The following is a 13,066-nucleotide window of genomic DNA, read 5'->3' as shown; positions in this document are numbered from 1 at the left end:
AATATAATTAAATTAAACTTATTATTATGAGGTTTAATTTAGTAATGTTGATTGACATCAACATGTTAAGTTTAATAGAAAAAAATCAAATATTTTAATTTTTTTTATTATAAAAAAATTTAAGAAATAAGTAGTAAAAAACCAACAATTTGAAATTGGCAAGGAAGTTCTATTAATTTAAAAAGTCAAAAAAAAAAAACACTTATTTTAGAAAAGAATCATTTAGAACTTATCTACATAATTAGTTTATAATGCCTTTATTGGTCCATTTTCTATTAAAAATTTGACCATTTTTGGTTTATCATGTCTTTATTGGTCAAATTTCTTTTAAAAGTGCTTTTACGACTAACCAGTCTGCTTTTTAGAAGAATTAATTATACAGACATTACTTCAAATGATTTTAAAAAGCTTGTAAAATTAATGTAAGAAAGTGCTTTTAAGAAACACTTTCAATAAATCACTCAACTACTTCCGAAGGATATTTCCGTTAAAAAAAAATACTTTTTTTGGTCAAGATTTGGAAATTTTCTAAGGCATTGGTTAAGATGGGTGGAAAATTGACTTGGCCTTTTGTTTTTTTTTCACCATGAGTATGGAATAAGGTGACCAACACATCACGTTAGGGTACACAAAATTTGAACATTTTTAAAAATTAGTCAATGGGAAAAATTAACGATCTAATTTTAAAACATTGACTTAGAAAATTCAAATAATAATAATAATAATGAATATGAAAAAAAAACTTATTTTTACACACTTATATAAAAATAATTATAAAATAGAAACCTTTTAAAAATAATTCAAATTTCATGCACTCAAGAGTCAAATGTAGCACCTATATCATTGAAGTTATGTTTGGTTTCTGAAAAATTTGAAAAAAAAATGTGAAAAAATAAAAATAAAGAGGAAAAATGAAAGATAAGAAAAATCAAAGAAATGTAAAAAAATAGATTTAAACTTAATAAATTTTTGAAGAATTTGAATTATATTTGATTTTGAATTATGTTTTTATGATGAAATTAGACATGAGAAAAACTACTTTTTTTTAGTACTTTATTGAAACCAAATATAACACAAAAGGTAGTCTTTTTATTAAAAAAAATACATAAAATACTATTTATTTTTAGATATCTGCTTAAAATTTATATGTTATAATCTTGAGTTCTTATTTTGTGTATTTTTTTTTATATAAGTATATGACAACACACTTTTTCCCGATGTTATGAATATGGAATATAATTACATATAAGACATCTAAGTGGACTTTTATTTGGAAAAAATAAATATTTTTAGAAAATATAAAACCGTAAAGAAATAAGTAAATAAATAGTAAATAAGTATATAAAGTGCGAAATGTTATATTTTTTTCCTAATTTAACTTCAAAAATTATATTTTATTAATTAAAAATATAACTAATCATGTTAGTATTACAGATAATTCAAAAATATTGAAAATCAGATCTAGAAATTATAATCATGACAACTTTCGGTCTGTTTGGCAATGAGGATAAGAATAAAATTATTTTTGGGGACCTTTTATAAAAATAAATCATTATGGAAAATCATGAAAATTTAAACGAGGTTGTGGTACACAAGTGGAGAGAGCGCGTGGAGCGGGGAAGGGGATAAAGTGATAGCCCAAAACGCTGCGTTTTGGGCAGCGTTTTGGGAGGGTAGGCCTGGTATTGGTATAAAATCGGAGGGGGAGCGGATTGAGGACGCAGAGAGCGAAGCAGCTGTTCATCCCACACAGAATTTTTCTATCCCTCTCTCTTTCTATATATCTCAGTGTGGATTGGACTTTTCTCTCAGCTTGTTTGGAGAAGGAAATGACAATTTAGGGTTTGAAGTTTGCGTATAAAAATAGGGCTCTACCTTCATTCAACTCCTCATCATCCTGTCTCATCTCTTTTCTCTCTCCGGGGGATTCCGGCGCCTTAACAGATGGCCGCCGATAAGAGCATCGGGCTGGAGGAGATCAAGAACGAGTCCGTGGATCTGGTATTTCTCTTCTGTGCTTTTGGTTTCCGTGAAAATAATGCGAGTTGATGGCGGATTTTTCTCATTCCTGTTTGGTTTCCAAGAAATAGTGAAAATAATGGAGAATGGTGTTTACTGTTCAGTTCACTGTTCTCTTTCTTTTGTTCTTTTGAATGTTGAATTTTTGTTCGCGTGCGTTCTGATTGTGTGTGTTCTGATCAGTTCGTCTGAGATCTCGTCGTGGTGATTCTTTTTGTTTTCTTTTGTTTTTATGATGATGATCTTGATTATATGCTGTTCTATAATTAGGCCGCTATTCCGCGATATGGATCTCCGGATTCCCTCGTGGTTGTGGTTTGTGAGGAGGATGTGGACTTCCAAGCCATGGCTTCCGGAAATCTTATTCTACTTTTTTTTTTTTAATATTATTTGTTATTTTGAGTCAAGATCTGGTTTCCATCACATCATCATAATATTAGGTATACAGTTTCAAAATTAGATAAAAATTCTTGATTAAAAAAGTTGAAAAAATAAGAGTCGGAAATACTGTAGCTTTGATCTTGTTAATTAGATTTTTTAGCCTTTTTGTTTCGGTTATATATGTATTGGCGGCGTAACTTTTCTCGAGTCTTGTCGTCGGTGGACCTTCGGTAGGTACATCGAACTTTGCACCTCTCCCGGCCACCGGTGATGGAGCCCACCATGTTGTGGGTCAAACGACGATGGGAAGGGTGTGTGCTCAACTTGTCTACTGCTTATAATTCAAGTTGCCTTTTTTCTAGAGTCCACTTTGGTCGGCAATTTGTACTATCCAGTCGGCGACCTGAATCGTTCACAGGTGACACTAGATTTTTCACCTTTCATGTTTTTTCGGGAGCTAGTGTAAACGCTCTTGGTCACGTGGAGTGCGATGACAAGTAGGCCACGCTTCTTTGAGGAACGTGGGTGACAAGAGGTATTATGTTAATCACGATGAGTTGTGGTACTGAAGCGTTCTTCAAACGCTTATTTTCACGCGCTATAAAAGAGGCGCGTGTGTTCAGAAATATTCCTTTTTCTTATTTGTTTATTTGTTGATACCTTTCCATTAAAGATCCTTTACTCTAATATTAGTGTTCCACTCCCGGCCCGAGTTAGTGCTTTCCCACCGTGTACTCGCCAGGCTTTGTTTCTTTTTCTTTTTTTCCTTGTCTTTTCATCTCCACGCTTTCTTTGCCATCTTGGGATTTGGGTTTTTTAGGTACTTCCGTGGTACTGATGCCTAAGGTTCTTTAATATATTCAAAACTTGAAAGTGTGTTTTTGTTATTCATTCGGATTACCGGTTACCGAGACAGCTGCCGGTGAACACTGCAAGTTCTACGCCAGCCATGTTTACCGTTATACTTGTCGTCTTAAAATAATTAAATTGAAATACTTTACTCTTTGAACTTGCTTTTGGTCCATGTGGGAAAAAATTAGCTTTGACCCAACTAACTCCAATTGTACGTAAGGGGTTCTCCATAAAATATCTCCAGTTTATAATTTAAACAAAAGGGCTTTTTTTTCCATGAATAGGCCCATTCATGTTGGTCCTTGCCGAGAAATCATTCTGGAAGGGTCCTAATTTTCTGAAGAAATCAGGGTTTATTTTCTTCTAAGGATACGACTTCTGACTTCTGGGTTTGACTTTTGTTAAGAACAATTTTATGTTTGACTTAATAAATGTTGTTGTATTTAAAAAGAAAATTGGCTCGATGGTATATTTCTGAACTTCTGAAGAAGAAACTTACCGTTGCCCAATTAACTGTAAATGTACGGTAGCCCCATAATAATGCAAATGGGCTTTTTGCCATGAAGGGGCGCATTCATATTGGTCCCTGCTAAGGGGATCAGTTTGGAAGGGTACCTACCCGCTGAACAAATCTGTGAAAATGGTCTCCCATTTGTCCGACTTCCGAGACCCCTGGGTTTGACACTTCTCAAGAAAAAAATATGGGTTAAACTCAATTTTGAATTCAAAAAGAAAATTAGTTAGATTGTGTATTTGTGAAATTTTAAATCATATTTTAAAAAAATTAAAAATTACGTAAAATACTGTCAAGTAAAGCTGATTTCAAAGGGGATAGATAAAAATGTATCTATTTTTTGCTTTCAACGTGACGTTGACAAGCCCATTTTCAAATAGATGCAGAAGAATTTTGTTAGGTAATTGCTAATTAAACTGGTTATCCGGTTTAACTCAATTATGCCTGAAACTGTATCGGCATGAAGCACGGTCTTTATGCACTTCAGGATGTCCTCTGTTACACATGGGATCAATGCTTGTGATTTATGTGTATATTTGCAAGAGAAATTATCCGGTATTTTTAAGTGAGTTGTTGCATTATATTTAGTAAGATATAAGATTTATTTGCATATTTTAAGAATTCTAAACTTTGTTTCCTTGTTTATAGGAGCGGATTCCTATAGAGGAAGTGTTTGAGCAGTTGAAATGTAGCAGAGAAGGTCTAACATCAGATGAAGGAGCCAGCCGGCTTCAAATTTTTGGACCAAACAAACTAGAAGAGAAAAAGGTTTGTTTATCGTTCTCTCGACCTGTTACTTCTTTTCCAACTTGTTAGTTTAATCCCTATGGTGATGAAGATGATGGCTTAATGTTTCGCCAACAGGAGAGCAAAGTCCTCAAGTTTTTGGGGTTTATGTGGAATCCTCTGTCATGGGTTATGGAAGCCGCAGCTATTATGGCTATTGCCTTAGCAAATGGTGGTGGCCAGCCTCCAGATTGGCAAGACTTTGTTGGTATCATTGTTTTACTGTTGATCAACTCCACAATCAGTTTTATTGAAGAAAACAATGCTGGTAATGCAGCAGCAGCCCTAATGGCTGGCCTTGCTCCCAAGACGAAGGTAAAAATACCACCATGCTCAAAGTTATAACTTTGTCCTGTTCCTATTTCTTAGGTTTTGTTAATTTCTTATGGTGACATAATGTAGGTTCTTAGGGATGGACGATGGACTGAGCAGGATGCAGCTATTCTTGTTCCAGGAGACATAATTAGCATTAAATTGGGTGATATTGTCCCCGCTGATGCCCGTCTTCTTGAGGGTGATCCCCTTAAGATTGATCAATCTGCTCTTACTGGAGAATCCCTCCCTGTCACCAAGAATCCTTCGGATGAAGTATTTTCTGGTTCAACTTGTAAACAGGGTGAAATAGATGCAGTTGTAATTGCGACAGGGGTTCACACCTTCTTTGGTAAGGCTGCTCATCTGGTGGACAGCACCAACCAAGTTGGGCACTTCCAGAAGGTTCTCACTGCGATTGGTAATTTCTGCATTTGCTCTATTGCTGTTGGAATGATTATCGAGATCATTGTCATGTACCCAATACAGCACCGCAAGTACAGGGATGGAATTGACAACTTGCTGGTTCTCTTGATTGGAGGAATTCCTATTGCTATGCCTACTGTTTTGTCTGTTACTATGGCTATTGGTTCCCACAGGCTCTCCCAGCAGGGTGCAATCACTAAGAGAATGACGGCCATTGAGGAAATGGCAGGCATGGATGTTCTCTGCAGTGACAAGACAGGAACACTGACCTTGAACAAGTTGACTGTTGACAGAAACCTTATTGAAGTGTTTACAAAGGGTGTGGAGAAAGAACACGTGATCCTGCTCGCAGCCAGGGCTTCTAGGATTGAAAATCAGGATGCCATTGATGCTGCCATTGTAGGAATGCTTGCGGATCCGAAAGAGGTACAGCCTTTGCAATTTGAGTTGTTTTTCCTTGTTTTGTCATAAGATCCCATCAGTGTTCAGGCTTTTACTATTCTGGGCAGGCACGGGCTGGAATCAGAGAGGTTCATTTCCTTCCATTTAATCCTGTAGACAAGAGGACTGCTCTAACATACATTGATGCTGATGGGACGTGGCACCGAGCTAGCAAAGGTGCCCCGGAGCAGGTAGCTAACCTTTGTATCACCTTATTGGAAAAAAATGATTCAAGAAACCTTTATAGAGATAAATCGGATTTCATGTGGGTCTCCTGCTTTTGAACAGATACTAAACCTTTGCAACTGCAAGGAGGATGTCAGAAAGAAGGTGCATGGAGTGATCGATAAATTTGCTGAACGAGGACTTCGATCTTTAGCTGTTGCTAGACAGGTATCAAATCTAGCCCTGGTGTATCTCTTAATAAGTTAATGGAACCCCCTTTTTTTCTTACTGTTGCTTCTATGATTTATTTGCAGGAAGTACCTGAGAAAACAAAAGACGCTCCAGGAGCACCATGGCAGTTTGTTGGTTTGTTGTCTTTGTTTGATCCTCCCAGGCATGATAGTGCAGAAACCATTCGAAGAGCTCTCAACCTCGGTGTCAATGTCAAGATGATCACTGGTAACAATAATTAGTATGCTAGAACTTTTATTTTCACCTGATTCCTTAATCTGTCCATTATTATTTATTGTTTCTGTATTGTATAGGTGACCAACTTGCCATTGCCAAGGAAACTGGACGAAGGCTTGGAATGGGGACAAACATGTATCCCTCTTCTTCATTGCTTGGCCAAGACAAGGATGCATCCATTGCAGCCCTCCCTGTGGACGAGTTGATTGAGAAGGCCGACGGATTTGCCGGAGTATTTCCTGGTAGGTTTTGTTGCTATGTTGTGTATTTGCAAAAATTGTGATTTTTTTTCTTGCTAACATTATCGGAGTTGCTCCTTGTAAGGATTTTTACAAAATTTATGGATTTTTTCTTGAAAATGAATAAATTAGGAATATCTTGAATAGTATGAATGCACTACTGATTTTTTGTAGATTTTTAAGCAGGTTAACATATTTAGTCACAACTATGTGTCCCTTTTCTTGCCTACATCATAGGAGTTGCTCCTTTAAGCATTTTTGCACAATTTGTTGATTTTTTTCTTAGAAATTAATAAATTAAGAATGTCCAAAATAGTGTGATTAGAATTTTAAGCATGCCAAATATATTTAGTCACTACCCATGCTTCTCTAAATTTCATAGTTTTTGCCCATCGTTTAAATTTTTCTTTAATTCCTTAGTAAATTATTTTAACAGAAAAACCCTCCAATCCTGAAATTTGCATGATACCGCAATGTTCTAATGCACTGCCTTTGCTTGTGATAGAACACAAATATGAAATTGTAAAGAAGTTGCAAGAGAGAAAGCACATCTGTGGAATGACAGGAGATGGTGTCAATGATGCCCCCGCTCTGAAGAAGGCAGATATTGGAATTGCTGTTGCTGATGCCACTGATGCTGCCAGAGGTGCTTCTGACATTGTCCTCACTGAACCTGGGCTCAGTGTCATTATAAGCGCAGTGCTGACCAGTAGGGCTATCTTTCAAAGGATGAAGAACTACACTGTTAGTTGCATTTCTTGCTCTTTTTGTAGCCACTCTTTAAAATTTATTAGTTTTACTCTAAAAGTGTCTTACTCCCTTCTCTTTTGGACGCTCTTTTGCAGATTTATGCAGTTTCTATCACCATCCGTATTGTGGTAAGTACATTAAAAAATATAATTTAGAGATGCTTAAAATATTATTAAGCTGTTCTGGTTATAGATACTAACAAATACATTTCTTCTCTTTGTTTCCAACTTGGCAGTTTGGTTTCTTGTTTATTGCTCTCATATGGAAGTTTGACTTTGCCCCCTTCATGGTTCTTATTATTGCCATCTTAAACGATGGTAAGAGCATAACTTAAATGAACTTTTAAGTAAAGAATTCAATGTTATTTCATCATGATCGAGCTTCCTTTTAACTAACATGAATCTACTATTCCCTCTAGGAACAATCATGACAATCTCAAAGGATCGAGTGAAGCCATCACCACAGCCAGACAGCTGGAAACTGAAAGAAATCTTTGCAACTGGGATTGTGCTTGGAGGTTACTTGGCCCTAATGACTGTTGTATTCTTCTGGGTCATGAAAGATACCGACTTCTTTCCGGTAAGAAATGTTTTATTTATTTTTAAACTTATAATTTTAGAGACAGTAGCTTCAAATATTTTTGTTCATTCATATTGTTTATTCCTATTCAGGAAAAGTTTGGTGTAAAATCAATAAGATATAGCGAACATGAAATGATGGCAGCCTTATACCTACAAGTGAGTATTGTGAGTCAGGCCCTCATTTTCGTGACAAGGTCTCGAAGCTGGTCCTATGTTGAACGCCCTGGGCTTCTCTTAGTCGGTGCTTTCATTGCAGCTCAGCTGGTAAGAACGTACCTAATGTGCTGTAGTTGTCATCATGATGCTTGTTTTTGGAGCTTCCATAGTATCTGATTCAGAAAATAGATATTTAACTTGCTTTATTAAACATGGTTAACCATCTTGTAATTGACAGGTTGCAACTGTGATATCCGTGTATGCCAACTGGGGTTTCGCAAGGATTAAGGGAACCGGCTGGGGTTGGGCTGGAGTCATCTGGCTGTACAGCGTTGTTACCTATGTTCCACTTGACTTTCTGAAATTTGCCATTCGATACATTCAGAGTGGGAAAGCTTGGGATAATCTTCTGGAAAATAAGGTATTGTTGAGTCTTTAATCTTTGTATAGATATGCTGTATGTGGGCTAACTTTTCCCTGCTTTTATATAACAGACTGCCTTCACTACTAAGAAAGACTATGGAAAAGAAGAGAGGGAAGCACAATGGGCTGCTGCACAAAGGACATTACATGGTCTTCAACCACCTGAAACCAGCAACATTTTCTCTGACAAGAGCGGTTACAGGGAGCTTTCCGAGATTGCAGAGCAAGCCAAACGGCGGGCTGAGGTTGCTAGGTAAGCAACCCAACTGATTCTGGTCTTTTTTACATCATGATCATCATCATGCAGGAGTAATTTGTTGGTAGCCCTGTGAAAATGAAGAATTGTGAATTATAAAAATCACAAACGTTTGATAAAATAAAATTGTGGTTGCAGGCTTCGAGAGCTGAATACACTGAAGGGGCACATGGAGTCGGTGGTGAAGCTGAAAGGATTAGACATTGATACGATTCAACATCACTACACAGTTTAAAGAGCAAGAGTCTTGAAAAAAGAATAATGATGACCTTTTGTTCTTCTGCCCCCCCTCCTCCCTTCTCCCCAACCCGGAAATAGAAAGAGAAGGAGAGAAACAAGATGATGAAGACAGACCTTTTTTTTTAAGTGGTGAAGTATTTATGTGTTTAGATTAGGGAGTGATAAATTTGTTAGGTAGTTTTTATTTTGTTTGCCGTCTATTATTTCCAAACTCCATCTCAACGTCAATGTTGTCCTTTGGAACCAAGTATAACCCCCCACCCACCTACACAGAAGCTTCGTGCTCATTTTTATTCTTCTTTCTGAATGACACCAACTACACAGAGGCTTCTGCTTCTTTTTCCGTTTTGCTTCTTTTTACCTATTTTTTAATATATGGCCCATAAATAGGCTGCATGATGCCTCAGCTTTTGAGAAGTAACATATTTCTTCAATCAGACAAGTTCTTTCCCATTGTCTCATCTACACAAGGATACTAATAGCATCCCAACTACAGAGACCACGACAATACAAGATTTTGTAGAACTTAGAAAAACTAGAAACGTTTTATAAAATCACTATCAAACACTCTCTTAAAGCTCATTTGACAATGATTCTAGAAAACACTTTTAATCTTTCTAATACTTGAAATTTTTTATAGTTTAAGTATTAAAAATACTAGAAATGTTTTTTAAAATCACTCTCAAACATGTCCTTCCAAAAAAGATATGTTATACATTTTACGGACATTTGGATTGAAGTGTTTGTTGAAATATTATTTGGATACAAAGAGTACTGAATGCTTACCATATGTTTTTTTTTATAAAATTAAATCATTTTTGGAACCATTAGTTTTTAAAATTAAATATCTACCATTTGTAAGAGTATCTGTTTTTAAAAATAAAAAATATACCCAAACAGTCTAAAAGTTATCCCTTCTAAAAATAAATGTTCTGCAAATATCTTACTAAAACTACCATCGCCAAGTTTTGATGATTACAAAAGACTGTTAAATTTACTAATGCTTTAAATCAAATTTTGGGTTTTAATAAAAAATTCTAACACCTTGAAAAAAAATCAATGACAAGAAGATCTAATCCCTTAAAGATTTTAAGTGTTTAAGAAATATATAAGATGGTTTTCCATAATGTACTTAGGTCTAAAAATTTTTTCATATACTTAAAAAGTTAATTTTTTTCATTTATACTTAAGATTAAAAACAAGGTTTTATCATGAAATTAGATAAGCATTTGTTTCAATCCAAAACCTTGAAACTAATGGTTTCTAAATTGACTTTAAAATGATTTTTAAAGGGGTTACATATGTTGCTAAGAAGTTTGAACCTAAAATTGGAAGTTTTTATGCAATTTTGGGTGCAATGATTTGAGGGTCAGTCATGGACCAGTGGAGGGCGCACAAAACCTTTATCTCTCTTTTGGATGTTAATGTATTGTTGATGGAGGGTCAATCGAATCTCAAAAGTACCAAAAGTCACATACAAAGTATTAAATGAACCAATAACTAATGAATGGTTGAACTAAAGTTTAACTATTTGAGAATATTTTTTATGGTTTTAGGTGTTTGATGTTATTTTCTATAAACCAAAGATCCCTACAACCTTTATTGAGAAGCAACATCAGCATCAAATTGAGAAACTACTTATTTCTCACTTTCAAAGCTTTTCATTAAGAGTGCATGGAATTCAAACTTGCATATTCCTTAAGTACACCACAACATCCATTCTAAATTTTCTTGTCTTGTGAGCCAAGTTCATTATAGGGTTAAAAGAGTTCAATTCTTGTAGAGAATGTTCAAAGTCCTTTGTAACCTTACAATCCAAGTGTAAAAAGGTTAAAGACTTTGGCTTTAAAGTTTTGGTATAGTAGAACACTATTTTTTCTCTCTTATTACGGTTGACAGGCCTTGTCTCTACATGACAGCTGAGGCTTCAAGTGAATCTGAAATCAACTGTAAGTCCTATATGGTTTCCGTTTCCCCAGTCTCATTTCATACCTAGGGTTCAGTTCTGATACCTTTTGTGGGTTTCACTAGTGAATTTGGTTATTGGGTGTTCCAGATGAATTTGAATTCTGAACATTCAATCTATTGTTTTTGGTGTTTTTCCATGAGATTTTCCATTTGACTGTGATTTCCCATCCTCTACAGGCTCAACAATCTTTAGTAATACAATACAAATTCATTAGTCACGGTAGCTGCAACCCAACAAAGCCAATTATCCTTTGGTGAAAACCCAATACAATTTCAAAACTTCCATTGATTCTTCCCCAGAAATCAACTTCATAAGTAGTTATAATCATTGATTTTTCCATATTATTATTTATCATTAAAGCAATTGTCATGAGATGGTCCACAATGTGTTTGATAAAATGTGGCAATGAACTCTAAGCACTTAGTCTTTTAACCTTGAATCTGATATTGGTTGTTACAGGTCTAGTTTCAGGGGAAAAGATGGAAGACCAACATACAAGAATGTGAGAATTGGCTGTTCATGGCTTATAAGCGTGTGCAAAACCTTCTTCATGGCCAAAAGTATCGGAAAACTATGCGAAATGGAGGTATGCAGATCAGTACAATGCGTAATAGCCATTCAGAAGAACATATTCCTTTTGAATGGTATGACAAGGCCTTTCCACAAATGGTAAAATTGAGTCAGCTGTTGAAAAATGTGGGTTCGATTGATGGAAGGTTAGTTAATATTGATGATTATTCAACTGTCTTCGATGAGCGTATTGAACAAAGAATGCAGACTTTCAAGTCGCTCGCTCGAGCTTTTCTTGGGTCTCCATTGATGCAGCAAGCAGTGAAGAAGAATATGGCATCACTGGCAGCTGGGCAATGCACATTGCCTGATTGTTTCGGTAAACCGAATGAAAGGGAGCCCATGACTGTGAATTCACTGACTAAAGTCTGCAACTTCTTGAACATTTCTGCTCAGCAAAGGAAGGAAGTACGTTTCACAGTATGCTCACAAGTCACACAGCATCGGATATGGGTGGGTGCGCTGGAGGAGATACTGAATGGATTGAAATCCGAGATGGAGTCTCTGGATCATCAACGTCATCCTCCAGGCAAAGGGATGATGATGGGGCAGCAAATAGTCCTGAGCTGCCTGAATTTCTTAGCTGATAAGGCCATTTCCTATGATCCTGACTCTACTTCATGGATGCGGCCTGCGCCTGCAAGAGCACCCGAATCCCCTTCTCGTAAATGGGGAGAAGTTCTGGTGATGTTCAACCACCTCCTCAAGTGTTTAAGAACTGCTGAGAAGGGACTACTTTTACATGTCTCAAAGCTGGAGGCCATGAAAGAGGGGTTGTCTCAGATCAAGGATGTGTTGGTAGATAGAAATATAGGATACAAGGAGGCTAGGCACCAAGAAAGCCTAGTGCAGAAAAAGCTCGGAAAGACACTGGGTCACTCGTCCCGGTGCTTGTTCACACTATTGGTATACTATCTCTTCGGTAGCATCAGAGACATTGAAGTAGAAGTCTGTGGTGGGGTGTATGGAAGTGAGGGTGGGGATAGGTTCTGCTTATACATGGGGAGGATTCTGACTTCAGATGAGGAGAAAATGGTGTGGAGTGGGGTGAAGCAGTTGGATAGGGCACTTGGTCTCTTCAAATTCGTATGGGAGACTGCAAAAATGAAGGGGGTTTTGGAGCTGCAAGGTCATCTATGGTGTGTAGGGGCTGAGGAGAGGTCATTTAAGTATAGGGGAAATGTGTTTTTTGTACATAGGATTAATATCTGATCAGAGGATCTCTCCAAAATCAGTTTGAAGGGCATTCTGGGACTCCTCTGAGGATTCAAACCTCCAGGCATGTGTTCTTTTGCCCTTTCATTTGATATGTTATTTAGTCATTTCCATTTAAAATGGTGAATGTATCAATGGAGCATTCTTTTTGTTAATTTTCATTTTTCATAGACCACAAGTTTGAGAAGCTACTTATGATCATGGAAGTTGGCATATATCATATTTGTTTCTCAAGAAAAACAGAAGGAAAATTTTCTAGATGGGATGAGAAATGCTTCTCATTCTCAGTTGGTTCCCTAGCAA

General features: G+C 36.4%; 2 protein-coding genes across 3 annotated transcripts; both read left to right on the top strand.

Moving 5' to 3' along the window:
• The first annotated feature begins 1,620 nt into the window (after positions 1 to 1,620).
• On the top strand, positions 1,621 to 9,430 carry LOC100254244 (plasma membrane ATPase 4). Its single transcript, XM_002282583.4, has 16 exons — positions 1,621 to 2,001; positions 4,415 to 4,534; positions 4,631 to 4,867; positions 4,955 to 5,716; positions 5,800 to 5,922; positions 6,020 to 6,124; positions 6,211 to 6,355; positions 6,442 to 6,606; positions 7,109 to 7,347; positions 7,449 to 7,481; positions 7,589 to 7,670; positions 7,772 to 7,932; positions 8,025 to 8,198; positions 8,329 to 8,511; positions 8,585 to 8,766; positions 8,908 to 9,430. Exons 1-16 carry the CDS (start codon positions 1,945 to 1,947, stop codon positions 9,002 to 9,004), a joined length of 2,865 nt encoding a protein of 954 aa, XP_002282619.1. The 5' UTR covers positions 1,621 to 1,944; the 3' UTR covers positions 9,005 to 9,430.
• A 640-nt stretch (positions 9,431 to 10,070) lies between these two features.
• On the top strand, positions 10,071 to 12,918 carry LOC100262813 (uncharacterized). Of its 2 annotated transcripts, none has more exons than XM_010650116.3 (2): positions 10,071 to 11,295; positions 11,438 to 12,918. In XM_010650116.3, the coding sequence occupies exon 2, from the start codon at positions 11,498 to 11,500 to the stop codon at positions 12,758 to 12,760; it is 1,263 nt and encodes a 420-aa protein (XP_010648418.1). In that variant the 5' UTR covers positions 10,071 to 11,295; positions 11,438 to 11,497; the 3' UTR covers positions 12,761 to 12,918. The 2 variants fall into 2 exon arrangements, with proteins under 2 accessions (XP_010648418.1, XP_002280575.1); XM_002280539.4 differs by having other exon boundaries at positions 10,072 to 10,958.
• The last annotated feature ends 148 nt before the right edge of the window (positions 12,919 to 13,066 follow it).

Source organism: Vitis vinifera, chromosome 4 (assembly GCF_030704535.1).
Source record: "Vitis vinifera cultivar Pinot Noir 40024 chromosome 4, ASM3070453v1".
Lineage (NCBI taxonomy): Eukaryota > Viridiplantae > Streptophyta > Magnoliopsida > Vitales > Vitaceae > Vitis > Vitis vinifera.
This window is presented reverse-complemented; position numbering and strand designations above follow the sequence as displayed.

Coding starts and splice junctions, on each gene's coding strand:
- LOC100254244 (XM_002282583.4), top strand. CDS start 1,945: ATGGCCGCCGATAAGAGCATCGGGCTGGAGGAGATCAAGAACGAGTCC. Junction 5,923..6,019: donor GCAAAGGTGCCCCGGAGCAG/GTAGCTAACCTT, acceptor GCTTTTGAACAG/ATACTAAACCTTTGCAACTG. Junction 6,356..6,441: donor CAATGTCAAGATGATCACTG/GTAACAATAATT, acceptor TGTATTGTATAG/GTGACCAACTTGCCATTGCC.
- LOC100262813 (XM_010650116.3), top strand. CDS start 11,498: ATGGCTTATAAGCGTGTGCAAAACCTTCTTCATGGCCAAAAGTATCGG.